Below are 14905 nucleotides of genomic sequence, written 5' to 3' on the forward strand. Positions count from 1 at the left end.
CATGTCTGTCAGTTTAATAAATATCTCCTCCTGTCTGAGGGTGGGGTTCATCACTATCTCCCCATGTCTGGGGATTTAATCAATATCCCTCCTCTTGCCCCATAGCATGTTTTTACTACACAGGCATACTGCTACCCATGCATGGCTTCAACAACTATCACCGACCGTAAACATAAGTCTCCTTATGGACAAGTCATAGTAGAAACCATAAGATCTATTCTTGCCTCACACTGTTGCTCTGTCGCTAGATTATTTGCATATTGATGCAACCTCAGCTACCTTTTTCCATTTTTCTTCACTTTTCTTCTTGTGTAATAGTTTGTTGATGGTTTATGAAATTGACAATTTTTTAAATACAATTTCTTTCATAAATATTTTTAAGCTCAGTGTAATTTTTCACTCTCTTCTGAGATTGTACAGCAGAACGTAGGTAGCACGAGGCTAACCCTCTTTTAGTGAAAGGAATATTTAATGTGATTGTTGATTGCTTGATCAGTTTATTTGAAATTCCATTCTTTCTTCATTCATTATGTTAGCAGTCTCATTATTATGAGTCTAGAAGGGTAGGGTTGATGTTACAGACAATTGTTCACCAGCTTTTATTTACATTGCTTAGGAACGATTGTTCGGCGGCATCGGATTCCACTCCCCCCGCCTTATGATGACGAGTTCTACAAGGTGGACCATTTCAACATCAACAAGGAGATTGTCTTGTATGCTACTCCCTACAGGATTGTAAATTGTGATCAGTTCACTAGAAACTTTCTACAGAAACTCGGAGTAAGGTTAAATCCTCCGGCTCCAGTTCCAGAAGATGCATACTCGTTACTGCGCAAGAAGGTGAGAGGCAATAAACAAAGAAACCTACATTGCACACACAATTTGTTCCTCAAATGGATCATTGCGATCCTGTCAGCCTATCAGAGTGCTCTATTTGCAGGCATTAACTATAGCTTATGGCGCAGTCTGAATTTGATGAACTCCATCTCAAAACAGCATACCAGTAGTTATTTACCCACTGCTGTGCTCTTTCTGTGTTTTTTTAAAAATTATGTTTAATGTTCACTAGGGCATCCTAGTAGCCCTGGGCTCCTTGCTTCATTATAGGTGCTTAGGTGTGGAGTCAGTGGACAAAGGAGGTAGGAATTGCTTGTCTATGGCATCTCCAGCTTTTTAGTCCCGTTATACATTTCTTAGGGGTTTGTGGGGGCAGTGAAAGGGTATGGTGACATGCTAGTGCTTGTGGTTGAGTGCACAAATAGGTATTAACAGTGGCACATTCATTGGATAATGTTCCTACACATGCTAATCTATAGACTGTCCTATTTCGTTAGGGGAATAATAAAAGGGGAATAAAAGGCTGGTTCCATAGTTGTGGCAAAAATAGATTTTATTACATTTCCTCTATTGGGGTTCTCTCCTGCAGTTTAGTCTCATAATTGCAGGTGCATGCAATTAAAAGTTGAAATTGTCTGCACAGCATCATCCGCAAATACATTTGTTTTGCTATTTAGTTATTTGTGTTACTTTTTGAGTGTTTTGTGAAGTGCTACATACACTAAAACCTATCGCAGATCACTTACCAGTGGTCGAGGGGCACTGGGGGGTACTTGAAGGGGAACCAAGGAGAACGTCACCAGGTTTACGTAGTCTTGTGTAGGATTTTTGTGTATTGTTGGATAATCAGGCATCGATGGCAAACCTCTCAATTCGTTAAAGTGGGAGTGGGTGGTTTGTCCTATGAAATCTTTTGTGATACCACTCCTGTAATAAGGATTTGATAGTAAACCCGCCATTAAATATTAGAAGAAGGAAAACATACACCAGTCAGGCAAGTAGGTGTTATGTCGTGAGTCCACTACGGACCCCGGCAGAACGACGGAGCGACGCAGTGATTAAATAAACACACTGACACAGTGTTTGTTTCCTTGAACGTCGCGTGGTCAAATGCGGCCTAGGAATGGCGAGCTGACCACGCCGGCCCGGGGCAAACCACAATTCCTACAATCGGAGGTAGACTCTACCTCAAACATCCGGGGATGTCCTTGGACTCTCCCCCTTTCGATTACAGGTGTCGGTTGGCCAGCTGCGTCACCGACCAGCGACACTACATTCCTCCAAAAATTTATAACAAACAAATAACATTTAACAAAATTAAGATGCCTCATCCTTTGCATAAGTGGTCACGCAAACGCGTGGAGGGACAGGGGTTGTTACGCAGATTGTACCTGGTAGCCTGTGATCGGCTTTGTGTGGAACCCAGTTCAAAGGGGAAATTCGACAGTCCAGGTGGGGTCTGGTTTGATGGCTCTTCTCGTTGATCAACAGGAGAGGGGCTATGGTCACCATCTTCGGCCGATAATGACGAGGGGTCTTCCTCCTCCTCGTCGTAATGCTCCGTCCTGGAGTTGCCGCCTGAAAGGTGAAACTTTTTGAACAAGGATATGTTGCGGGTGATGGTCTCATTCCCACGCTGCTGAGCCACCACAGCAGACCCCTTCCGGTGAATGATCGTCCATGGGACGGTGCTGAATGGTGTGCGGAATTTGCTTCCCGATGAGACATGTTTAAGCAAGACCTGGTCCCCAATGGCAAGGTCAGACGGGGTCGCCTTTCTGCTCAGGCTGGCGTGTCGGTTGGAGGCAAGCCGCTTCTCTTGAGCTTGATCTCTAATTAAGGCTGGGGGGTTCCATGAGGAGTGATGCGGGATGGTATCCGTGGAGGCCCTTGTCAGAGTCACCAGATCCTCGGGGTCTGTGCACGTTCCCAACACTTCCACCACAAGACAGCTCCAATACTCTGATTAGATTTGTCGCAGAGTCTAAGAGAGTCCAAGTGGGGAAAAGGGGATTAGGAAGGGAACAGCTGGGAAGGAGACCTGTAGGAAGCAAAAGGTTAGAACACACAACATCAAAATTACATCTCATGCAATCATGACTATGCTATGACTCTAAGCATCGTCATTCAGAAAACATGAACAATCTTACAATAGTCTTAAAATGACTAGGCTTGTAGATGGCTGAATACCTGTGGGGGAAGCAAGAGAAGTTAGATAAAACTTTCAGATTCAAGTACTTTCTTTAGCATGAGAATCAGGAAACTATCTGAGTAATTTCTGAACCATCATATGAATCTTATTTTAAGAATACATATCAGGAACACACAGCATTACATCTAGAACTCTGGTCTTTTTGTGTCCTCTCAAAACATTGGAAAGTGAATTGCGCACATTGCAGGCTTTTATATATAGTATTAAACACCATAGAAGGATTGTGCACCATGAATAACACAATGTAGATTCAAGGAATAAATCATGCGACTTGTCAACTCGAATACTACCAAGAAAATGCCTTAGAATGGTAGCGCACAGTAAATAACATTAATTAAGCATGGGGAAAGAATCGCGCGTCTTGCTGATTCGAGTGCCACCATGTAACTGCCAAAAAATGGTAGCGCACTATGAATAACATGAATTAAACATGAGGAAGGAATTGCGCGTCTTGCCGATTCGGATGGCACCCTGTAATTGCCAAGGAATGGTAGCGCACAATGAAAATCAAAGGTCAAGTCACTAGGAAGCGAATCACGGGTCTTGCCGATTTGAACGCCACCATGAAACTGCCAAGAAATGGTAGCGTACAATGAATATCATGAATTAACCACAAGGAAAGAATCGCGCGTCTTGCCGATTCGAATGCCACCATGAAACTGCCCCGTAAATAGTAGCGTACAATGAATATCATGAATTACACACAAAGAAAGAATCGCGCGTGTTGCCGATTCGAATGCCACCATGAAACTGCCAAGGAAATGGTAGCGTACAATGAATATCAAGAATTTCACACAAGGAAAGAATAGCGTGTGTTGCCGATTCGAATGCCACCATGAAACTGCCAACGAAATGGTAGCGTACAATGGATATCAAGAATTACACACAAGGAAAGAATTGCGTGTGTTGCCGATTCGAATGCCACCATGAAACTGCCAAGGAAATGGTAGCGTACAATGAGCATCAAGGGTTAAACCACTAGGAAACGAATCGAGCGTCTTGCCGATTCGAAGGCCACCATGTAACTGTCAAGGAATGGTAGTGCACAATGAATATCATGAATTAATCACGAGGAAAGAATCGCGCATCTTGCCGATTCGAATGCGAGCATGCAAATGCTATGAAAAGTCCAAAACGCACAATTACACATGCAAGAGCAAAATGTTTAACATGAAGAATTAGGCCCAATAATTCGAGCGTCTTCGATTACGGAGTCGGGGCCCAGCCCAACCTCCGTCTTACCGCCCTGACTAAGGATCACACTGCAGTATGAAGCGCAGAGGCCTGGAAGGTCAGGGTAGGCCACCGGAACAGGAGCTCAGGAAGTTGCTGCTGCTCTGCACCGGGACCTCTGAATAGTGAGCATGTGGAGCTGGGCTGGCTCCCTTTTATAGAGTCTTGGCCCAGCCCACAACCACACCCAGGCATGCTGCAGGGAAAGCTTCTAGAAGGCCCTGGAAAGGGACCACACCCTGACTCACTCTGGAAGCCTGCAGCAATACATTGCAAATGAACAGTATTTATAAGCACCTTAAGAATGAATCTTCTGGATTGAATTCTGCAATGCAAAAGGTTAAACGATAACATATCAGTACAATGCATAAATTACATTATCTTGAGAGTGTTGGGTTTTTGCAGTCTAGTCGCCCGTAGAGCGCGCACCGTCCTGGTGTTGACAGTACTCCCCTCTCCCAGGCGCGCTCTAGGGCCTGGTTTGTCTGGATTGAGACAATGAAAGCGTCTCATAAGTACTGGAGCATGAATATCAGATGCGGAAACCCATGAGTTACTTTCAGGACCATAACCTTTCCATGAGATTAAGTACCATAGGTTACGCCCTCTCAATTTAGAATCCAACACTTTCTTGACTTCGTATTCTTCTTCCCCCTGTACTAGAACAGGAGTTGGATGAGGGCGGACCTTTTGAACTGCCTTTTTTAAGAGGGAAGTATGGAACACTGGATGAATCCGTAATTATCTGGGCAATTGCAGTTTATAGGTCACAGGATTGATTTGCTGAAGACAGTGTAAGGACCTATAAATTTGGGGTTGAACATGTGCTTCTTCTTGAAGTCTATATGTTTTGTGGAAAGCCACACTTTGTCACCTGGTTGATACTGCGGTCCCTCACAATGTTTCTTGTCATAATGCTTTTTTTATTTTTGTTGGGCTTTTTTCTAAATGCTGTTGAATCAATTTCTGAGTTTGATGCAAATGTTGAATGGTTTCTGACACAGCTGGAGTAAGAGAACTTTCTTGAGGAATTGTGATGGGCAAGGTGTAAGGATGATAGCCAAGCAAACCAAAGAAGGGTGTAACGCCAGTAGAAGTGTGGAAGGAGTTGTTGCAGGCTAACTCAGCTAACCAGAGCATTGATGTCCAAGAATGAAGTGCTTTTTCAGCGTAAGCACGTAGGTATTGCTTCAAAGTCTGATTTAGTCTCTCCGTTTGACCATCTGTTTGAGGATGGTGGCTAGTAGATAGTGTAGATGTCACTTGGAGTGTTTTACACCATGTCTTCCAGAAGTTAGAGGCAAATTGCGACCCCTGATCGGAGAGGATCACTTTTGCCAGTCTATGATAACAAACCACTCTATTCAGTAAGATAGTTGCCAGTTCACTAGAGGTGGGCAATTTCTTACAGGCAATGAAATGTCCATATTTCGTGAGACTATCTACTACCACCAAAATTACTGAATGCTGTTGAACCACTGGCAGACCAGTAATAAAGTCTAAAGAAATGTGCTCCCACGGACGACTTGGGGTTGGGAGTAGATGTAGCAACCCTTTTGGTTTTGAATGACTTGTTTTAGTGTAAGCACAGACTTCACAGTTGTTTACCATTGTTTTTACATCTTTTATTAAGGTAGGCCACCAAAAATAGCTTTGGATTAATTCCAGAGTTGTAGGAGTACCTGGGTGACCTGCCGTAGGTATAAAATGCAACCAATGAAACACTATCTTGCGAAGTTTGGTAGTGGGCACGAACAAATGAGCGCCATGAAAGGGTAATCCTTGCTTGATTGACCTTTTGGGATTTGCTTGGGCCCAAGTCTGCCATTTTTCAACAGTGAAAGAATTGCGGATGTCTTCAAAGAAATCTTCAGTTTTTCTGATACATAGGACCTTGTCAGGAGCAATGATAGCTCTGGAGGTTTGAAGTGCAGGCAATGTGGTAGACTCTTGGCGGGACAAGGCGTCAGCTTTGCAATTATCTTTACCAGGCCGGAAGGTTACCACAAAATCAAACTCGGCAAAAAACACCATCCAACCTAATTGCTGAGGAGTCAAAAGTCTGGTGAAACTCATGAATTGAAGATTGCGATGATCAGTATATACTGTGACAGTATATTTGGCACTCAACAAATGATGTCTCCATTCTTTAAAGGCGTCACGAATCGCCAGAAGCTCTTTTTCAGCAATGAAATAGTTCTGTTCGGCTTTGTTCAACTTCCGAGATATGTAAGCTACAGGATGAAGCTGACCAGTGTCTTTGTTTCGTTGTGACAAGACTGCTCCTATCGCCACTTCTGAAGCATCACCTTCCACTATGAAAGGTCGATCTGCATCTGGATGAGTCAAGACTGGGGCAGTTGAGAAAGCTTCTTTCAAAGTTGAAAAGGCTTCATCTGCTTCTGGGGACCATACAAATTTTTCTTTCTTTCTTAATAGCTTAGTAATTGGAGCCACTGTCTGGAAACATTGTACATCACGAACAGTCTTTGGGGGTGGGCCAATCAGATACAGCTTTTACTTTCTTTTCTGCCATCACCATACCTTGAGGGGTAAGGATAACCCCTAAAAACTCAACTGTGTTAACATGAAACTCACACTTGGTTAGTTTGCAATATAAATGGTGTTTACGTAGGGGCTGCCAGAATTTTCTTGACATGTTGGACATTTTCATTTTCATTGTCTGAGTAGATCAAAATGTCATCAATGTAGACTATGGCAAATATATCGAGGTACTCTCTAAGAACGTCATTCAAGAAAAATGTAAATGCTGCTGGAGCATTGCACAGACCAAAAGGCATGACGGTGTATTAAAAAAGGCCATATCTTGTTTTGAATGCTGTTTTGTTTTCGTCACCCTCTCTCATTCTGACCAAATGATAAGCACCTCGAAGGTCAAGCTTTGTGTAGATTTTTTCTTTCTTTACTTGTTCGAGTACGACCGGAATTAGGGGCAAAGGATATTTGTTCTTGCTGGTGATTTTGTTCAAACCCCTATAGTCGATACAAGTTCGAAGCTCTCCATTCGCCTTCGGAACAAAAAACAAAGGAGAAGCTGCGGGAGACTTCGAGGGGCGGATGAAACCATTCTCTAAGAATTGATCCAAGTATTTTCGTAAATGTTGATTTTCATGTTCTGACAGGACATACACACGACAGTTGGGAAGTATCTCACCTGGAACTAGATCAATTTGACAATCATAAGATCTATGAGGAGGTAAGTTCTCTGCTTCATTCTCATCAAATACATCTTCATAAGATGAATACTGTTTGGGCAACTGAACTTCTTTCTCTGCGGCGGTAGCTATGTAAGAGTTGCGAACTTCCGATTCTTGAGTCCTTTGGAGACATTGTTCTTTACATAGAGCAGATAAGAACACAACCTTTCGTTCTGTCCAATTAATCTCTGGATTGTGATGAGTTAACCATGGCAAACCAAGGATAATCCCATACTGGGGAGCATGGATCACGTCAAGGATAAGTTTCTCTTTATGTTTCTTTCTTTGATTTTTATCTTCACAAATCACCGACAAGGGGACAGTCTGAAGAGTTACCGGACCTCCAGTCAAGAGTTTTCCATCGACTGCCTGGATGATTTCTGGGGTCTTCTTTTCAATACATGGGATCCCCCATGCACGAACCAATTGGGAGTCAACAAAGTTCCCGGTAGCCCCAGAATCGACTAGAGCCTTCTTGAAATAGGTCTTTTTCTTAACCTGAACTCTTATTCCCAGTTTGAGATGTCTAGATTGTGAAGGGTCCACAGTGACACCCAAGAGCAACCCTTCTCTGCATCTTGGGTGTTTTAGTTTTCCAACTCGACTGATGCATTGGCTGCAACCTTCTGAACTGGACCTCGCTTGTTCTTTGGTTTGATTGAACAGTCTTTGGCGAAATGACCTTTCCACCCACAATAGAGACATTGTCCATTTTTTCTGCGTAGGTCCTTTTCATCTTTGGTCAAAGGTCTCCTGATGGTTCCAATCTCCATCGGTTCAGGCGTTCTTTCTTTCGGATTTCTTGAGTCTCTGTTATCGTGAACATGCCAGGAATATTTTTCAGTCTTTTTACGCGTTCCTTTTCGTTCAGTTAAACGATGATCAAGCATCAAGACAAGGTTTATTAATTCTTGACAGTCTGTATCTTTTAACTCCTCTTTGAGTCCCTTGTAAAACAAGGCTGCTTGTTTTTCCTCTGGCCAGGATGTCTCAGCAACCAGCCGATTAAAGTTGGCTAAATATGACACTAAGTCCTGATTCCCCTGGCGTAAGTCTAATAGTTCACGATCTGCTGACAGTGTTACAGTTCTACGATCAAAAACTTGCTCAAACTCACAAACAAAATTTCTCCAGTTGTACAACAGGGGACTATCTTTACGCACAAGAGGAATAGCCCAGGTAGCTGCATCTCCAGACAGATATGACAACAAGAAAGGCACTTTGGACTGGGCATCGGGAAAAGTATGTGGTCTGCAGGTGAAGTGTAGTTCCACTTGAACCAGGAAAGATTGTGCTTTCAAGGGGTCACCTGAGAAACGTTCTGGGGGAGCTAAAGGAATGGCTGAAGGAACATTGAGGGAAACGTTTGTCGGAATACCTCCAGAAGTCTGAGAAGAAGTACCAGGCCAAGACACACCTGTGGGACTTTGTTCCTTCTTCTCTACCTTGTCCTGTAACTGACTCACTCTCTCAGCTAGGCTATTTTTCAAAATCTTTTGATGATACCACTTATGACTGGAGCTGGGTGATAGCCTTGACTAGCTCGTCCAGTGTTGCCATGCTGAGAACATACACAAACCAGGAGGATAATAATTTGTGGGCTCACTATTCTGTCAGAGTCACCAGATCCTCGGGGTCTGTGCACGTTCCCAACACTTCCACCACAAGACAGCTCCAATACTCTGATTAGATTTGTCACAGAGTCTAAGAGAGTCCAAGTGGGGAAAAGGGGATTAGGAAGGGAACAGCTGGGAAGGAGACCTGTAGGAAGCAAAAGGTTAGAACACACAACATCAAAATTACATCTCATTAAATCAGTACTATGCTATGACTCTAAGCATTGTCATTCGGAAAACATGAACAACCTTAGAATAGTCTTAAAATGACTAGGCTTGTAGAAGACTGAATACCTGTGGGGGAAGCAAGAGAAGTTAGATAAAACTTTCAGATTCAAGTACTTTCTTTAGCATGAGAATCAGGAAACTATCTGAGTAATTTCTGAACCATCATATGAATCTTATTTTAAGAATACATATCAGGAACACACAGCATTACATCTAGAACTCTGGTCTTTTTTTGTTCTCTCAAAAGATTGGAAAGTGAATTGTGCACATTGCAGGTTTTTATATATAGTATTAAACACCATAGAAGGATTGTGCACCATGAATAACACAATGTAGATTCATGGAATAAATCACGCGACTTGTCAACTCGAATACTACCAAGAAAATGCCTTAGAATGGTAGCGCACAGTAAATAACATTAATTAAGCATGAGGAAAGAATTGCGCGTCTTGCCGATTCGAGTGCCACCATGTAACTGCCAAAAAATGGTAGCGCACTATGAATAACATGAATTAAACACGAGGAAGGAATCGCGCGTCTTGACGATTCGAATGCCACCCTGTAATTGCCAAGGAATGGTAGCGCACAATGAAAATCAAAGGTTAAGTCACTAGGAAGCGAATTGCGCGTCTTGCCGATTCGAAAGCCACCATGAAACTGCCAAGAAATGGTAGCGTACAATGAATATCATGAATTAACCAAAAGGAAAGAATTGCGCGTCTTGCCGATTCGAATGCCACCATGAAACTGCCCCGGAAATAGTAGCGTACAATGAATGTCATGAATTACACACAAAGAAAGAATCGCGGGTTTTGCCGATTCGAATGCCACCATGAAACTGCCAAGGAAATGGTAGCGTTCAATGAATATCAAGAATTTCACACAAGGAAAGAATCGCGCGTGTTGCCGATTCGAATGCCACCATGAAACTGCCAAGGAAATGGTAGCGTACCATGAATATCAAGAATTACACACAAGGAAAGAATTGCGTGTGTTGCCGATTCGAATGCCACCATGAAACTGCCAAGGAAATGGTAGCGTACAATGAGCATCAAGGGTTAAACCACTAGGAAACGAATTGAGCGTCTTGCCGATTCAAAGGCCACCATGTAACTGTCAAGGAATGGTAGCGCACAATGAATATCATGAATTAATCACAGGGAAAGAATCGTGCATCTTGCCGATTCGAATGCGAGCATGCAAATGCCATGAAAAGTCCAAAACACACAATTACACGCGCAAGAGCAAAATGTTCAACATGAAGAATTAGGCCCAAGAATTCAAGCATCTTCGATTATGGAGTCGGGGGCCCAGCCCAACCTCCGTCTTACCGCCCTGACTAAGGATCACACTGTAGTATGAAGCACAGAGGCCTGGAAGGTCAAGGTAGGCCACCGGAACAGGAGCTCAGGAAGTTGCTTCTGCTCTGCACCGGGACCTCTGAATAGTGAGCAGGTGGAGCTGGGCTGGCGCCCTTTTATAGAGTCTTGGCCCAGCCCACAGCCACACCCAGGCATGCTGCAGGGAAAGCTTCTAGAAGGCCCTGGAAAGGGACCACACCCTGACTCACTCTGGAAGCCTGCAGCAATACATTGCAAATGAACAGTATTTATAAGCACCTTAAGAATTAATCTTCTGGATTGAATTCTGCAATGCAAAAGGTTAAACAATAACATATCAGTACAATGCATAAATTACATTATCTTGAGAGTGTTGGGTTTTTGCATTCTAGTCGCCCGTAGAGCGCGCAATGTCCTGGTGTTGACAGCCCTCCCAAATGCAATGTGACTCGGTGCTCTGTTTGTAGTTGAGTGGGGCGTCTGTCTGCAATTGCGCAGGAATGAGTAGATGGCATAATCGACTGCCTGGTCCCCAGCGAGGGCATTGCGAATCACTTTATTCAGCGCCCTCATGAACCTCTCGACCTCGCCGTTGGCCTGAGGCCATTGTGGCGTGATTCGTCGATGAAGAGTGCCGGTGGTGCTTAGGTATTCGGCCAATTCACGGCTTTGGAATGGAGGCCCATTGTCTGTTTTTATTTCTGATATCAGTCAATGAGTGGCCATGGCCTTTTCCAGACCCGAGATCATGACGTCGGCTGTGAGGGCGGGGATGATCTCCACCTCTGGGTACTTAGAAAAATCATTGATGAGGACCATGGTGTGGCGACCATCGGGCAGACTTCCGAAGTCTAGGCTAGTCGACCTCCAGGGCTCTTCGAGGGCGGGTTCAGTCTCTATCGGGGTGGGCCTGCTCGACTCTCCTGTGGCCTGGCACCATACACATGACCTCACCATGTTCTCGACCTGTTCGTCCATGAGGGGAAACCACACTTTTGACCATAAGCGGCTTTTTGTTTTAACCATGCCTTGGTGGTCATTGTGGACTAACTCGACTGCTCTGGTGGTGAGGGATGATGGGATAACCAACCTACTCCCTCTCAGCATGCATCCGTCTGCATCAGTTGTGAGCTCGTCTCTTACATTGTACAGACTCCCTATGACGCGCTGGGATTCTGAGGTCAACAAAGGTAGTTGTTTCTTCAGTATGTGCCATTGATTGTTCCGTACTGCTGCCAGAACCTTCTGTAAACACTCATCCGCCTTGGTGGCTTGCACAATTTCATCCATCGACATGGATATCGGTCTGGACCGGTCTGTGATGTACCTAACGTACTCTTTGGTCTCTTGCGCCTCACATACTTCCACGTCTGAGGCTGCTCTTGGGTGTCTCGACAAGTAGTCAGTGGGATTCTCAGACCCCGGGCGGTATTCCAGTTGACAACTATAGTCCTGCAACTGCAGCATCCACTTCTTAATCCTCTGCTGAGGTTTTGAGGCAGTGCCGTTGAATAGGGGAAGTAAAGGCTTGTGGTCGGTAGTCACTACGAATGGGCGACCATACACGTAGATGTGGTAGTGCTTGCAGCCCCAATGCACGGCTATGGCCTCCTTTTCTATCTGGGAGTACCTTTGCTCAGTTTCTGTGAGTGACCTGCTAGCATAGGCGACTGGGGACCACATCCCTTCCGCCTGTTCCTATAGTAACACGGCACCTAATCCTTTTGGTCCTGCATCAACGGCGATCTTCGTGTTTCTTTTGGGGTCAAAGTATCTTAGAGTGGTTTCGCTGGACAGCGCCTCTTTGATGGCTTCAAAGGCAGCTTGTTCTGCCGATCCCCAGTTTCGTGGCTCAGATGCTTTGGTCAACTTCCGAAGGGGTTGGGTGAGGTTGGACAGATCCTTGATAAAGCGGCCGCAGTAGTTGACCATACCTAGGAAGCTTCGTACTTCTGTGGCGCTTGTGGGAGGGGTGGCATTCTTGATGTCGTTCACTTTGGCCGGATCTGGGGCAACGCCACTTGCTGAGAATGTGTAGCCGAAGAATTGTATCCTGTCCTTTAGGAACTCGCATTTTCGACAGTGTAAAGTGAGTCCAGAATCCTGGATACGTTGTAGGACACCCCGGAGACGAGAGTGGTGCTCCATGATGGTGGGCGTATGGAGAAGGATATCATCGCTGACATTGATTGTTCCGGGCAGGTCAGACAGTAGTTCTTGTATGACATTTTGGAACACTTCTGCGGCACTGGATATTCCGAAGTTTAGTCGCTTGTACCTCCTTAGCCCGACATGTGTGGAGAATGTTGTGATGTAGCGTGAGTCTTTTGCTAGCACCAGCTATGGACTCTTGATGAATGCTGAATGCGAACGTAACTAATCCTAGTTCCCCTGCAGCTTTACAGCCCAGTAGCATTCCTTGTCCTTCCTCGGTTACGTAAATCTTTGCTGGAACGGATTGTGACCCATGGGTGAGACTGGTTTGAAACTCACCCTTCAGGGCCAGTGGTGTGTTCTGCCCATACGCGTAGACCTTCACATTTGCCTTTGTCAGCGTTGGGATTGGTACCATCCGGCTGTGTTCTTCTGCAGCTAGGAGGTTGATGGATGCTCCTGTGTCCACCACTGTGACTATCTCGTGCGTGCCTATGTGGATCTGGCACTTTGGCAGCTTTGCTTGTCGAGGGTTGGTGTGCCTAACAGTGAAGAGGGAGTGAACCACATGTACCATGGCTTCGTCATCGTCCATGTCACTCCCAAGCTCTGACTTGTTTGATGCAGTATTGACTGAGGCATGTCCTGTTCTAGTTCTTTTAGATCTGCAGACTTTTGCGAAGTGGTTTGTCTTCCCGCAGCTGGAGCATGTTCTGCCTCTCGCCGGGCACTCCGATGGTTTGTGTGGGACCCCACCGCAGTATCCACATTGCCTTGCTTGCAACTTGTTCGGCCGTTGTTTTGGTCTGTTTGTGGGTACTGTGATTGCGTTGGCCGTCTCTTCCTTTATGGGCCGCTGCAGGGCTGCCTCCATGTGGGATGCGCGGGCCCTTAACAGTTCTTTCGTGCGCCCCATTTGTAGGATGTCCACTAACGGCTTCCCGGATTCTTCTAAGATGCGCTCTCTGAGCTTCAAGGAGGCACATCCCTGGATGAGTTGCCCTCTTACTTCCTTCGTGTCGTTATTGAACCGGCAGGTGCTAGCTAGCTCTCTCAGCCTCATGTGGAAGGCGTCCAATGACTCCTCTGCCTGTTGTCTGGCTTGCCTGAAGATGAACCTCTCATAATCTATGTTGGCCATTGGTTCGAAGTGCCTGTTTAACGCAGCTATGAGAGTTGTGTGTGTTTTGGGGGTATTTTCCGCCAGGTTTTTGGATATCTTATATATGTCTTTCCCCCCTAAATGGATGAGCATGGCGCGCTTCTGGTCGTTCTCAACCTTGGTGGCTTCGAAGAAGAGGAGGACTCTCTCCACCCATTCCTTCCATTTTGGGGCCTGTGCGGAAGGTGCTCCTTCGACGATGAATGGCTCTACTGGAGGTATGGCAGACATGGTGGCCAGTGGGCCTATGGGTGAGACAGAGGTGTCAGACTGGTGTTCCTCCTGCAGGTACTAGAGCTGTTGTAGGGTAGTGCTGATAGGCACAACAATAGTGACACAGGGAGTGGAGGGCGTCTGGTACTCACTGTGGTTTAAGGGGTTCCTGTCCGGGAGATGTGGGCATCGGCTTTGTGAGGTCCAGTTGTGTAGTTGCGATCCTGTAGTCACGTGTGCTCAGGGTTCATGGAGCTGTCCTGTACCAGCACTCCGATGCTTTGAGGTGTTGGTGGTGGGGCCTGGAGGCGTTATTGTTGGGTGAGGGCATACGCGGCACGAGCACCGCGTGATGTGCGGCCGCCGCTTGGTCCTGGATTTGTGCAGCCGAGATCATGCACCCGCCGCACGAGCACTGCGTGGTTTGCGGCCGCTGCGGGGCATGGAGCACGGTGTGGGGCCGCATCCCTCATCGCCAATGTTATGTCGTGAGTCCACTACGGACCCCAGAAGAATGACGGAGCAATGCGGTGATTAAATAAACACACTGACACAATGTTTGTTGCCTTGAATGTCGCGTGGTCAAGTGCAGCCTAGGAATGCCGAGCGCGGTGCCGCAGATTGTTCTCTGCTTTCCGCTTCGCTCCCTCTGCCCTGCCCTGACCGCGCCTCCTTTATTTATATCCCCGGGC

At 45.7% G+C, this 14905-nt stretch overlaps 1 protein-coding gene across 1 annotated transcript in view; it reads left to right on the top strand.

The window, feature by feature from the left end:
• Window positions 1–14905, top strand: part of EFHC2 (EF-hand domain containing 2) — a 234049-nt gene that overhangs the window by 77830 nt on the left and 141314 nt on the right. The window contains exon 4 of the mRNA XM_069204192.1: window positions 617–840. Coding sequence (XP_069060293.1) covers window positions 617–840 — 224 coding nt within the window. The remainder of the gene's footprint in view (window positions 1–616; window positions 841–14905) is intronic.

The sequence above is a fragment of the Pleurodeles waltl genome, chromosome 8, assembly GCF_031143425.1.
Source record: "Pleurodeles waltl isolate 20211129_DDA chromosome 8, aPleWal1.hap1.20221129, whole genome shotgun sequence".
Lineage (NCBI taxonomy): Eukaryota > Metazoa > Chordata > Amphibia > Caudata > Salamandridae > Pleurodeles > Pleurodeles waltl.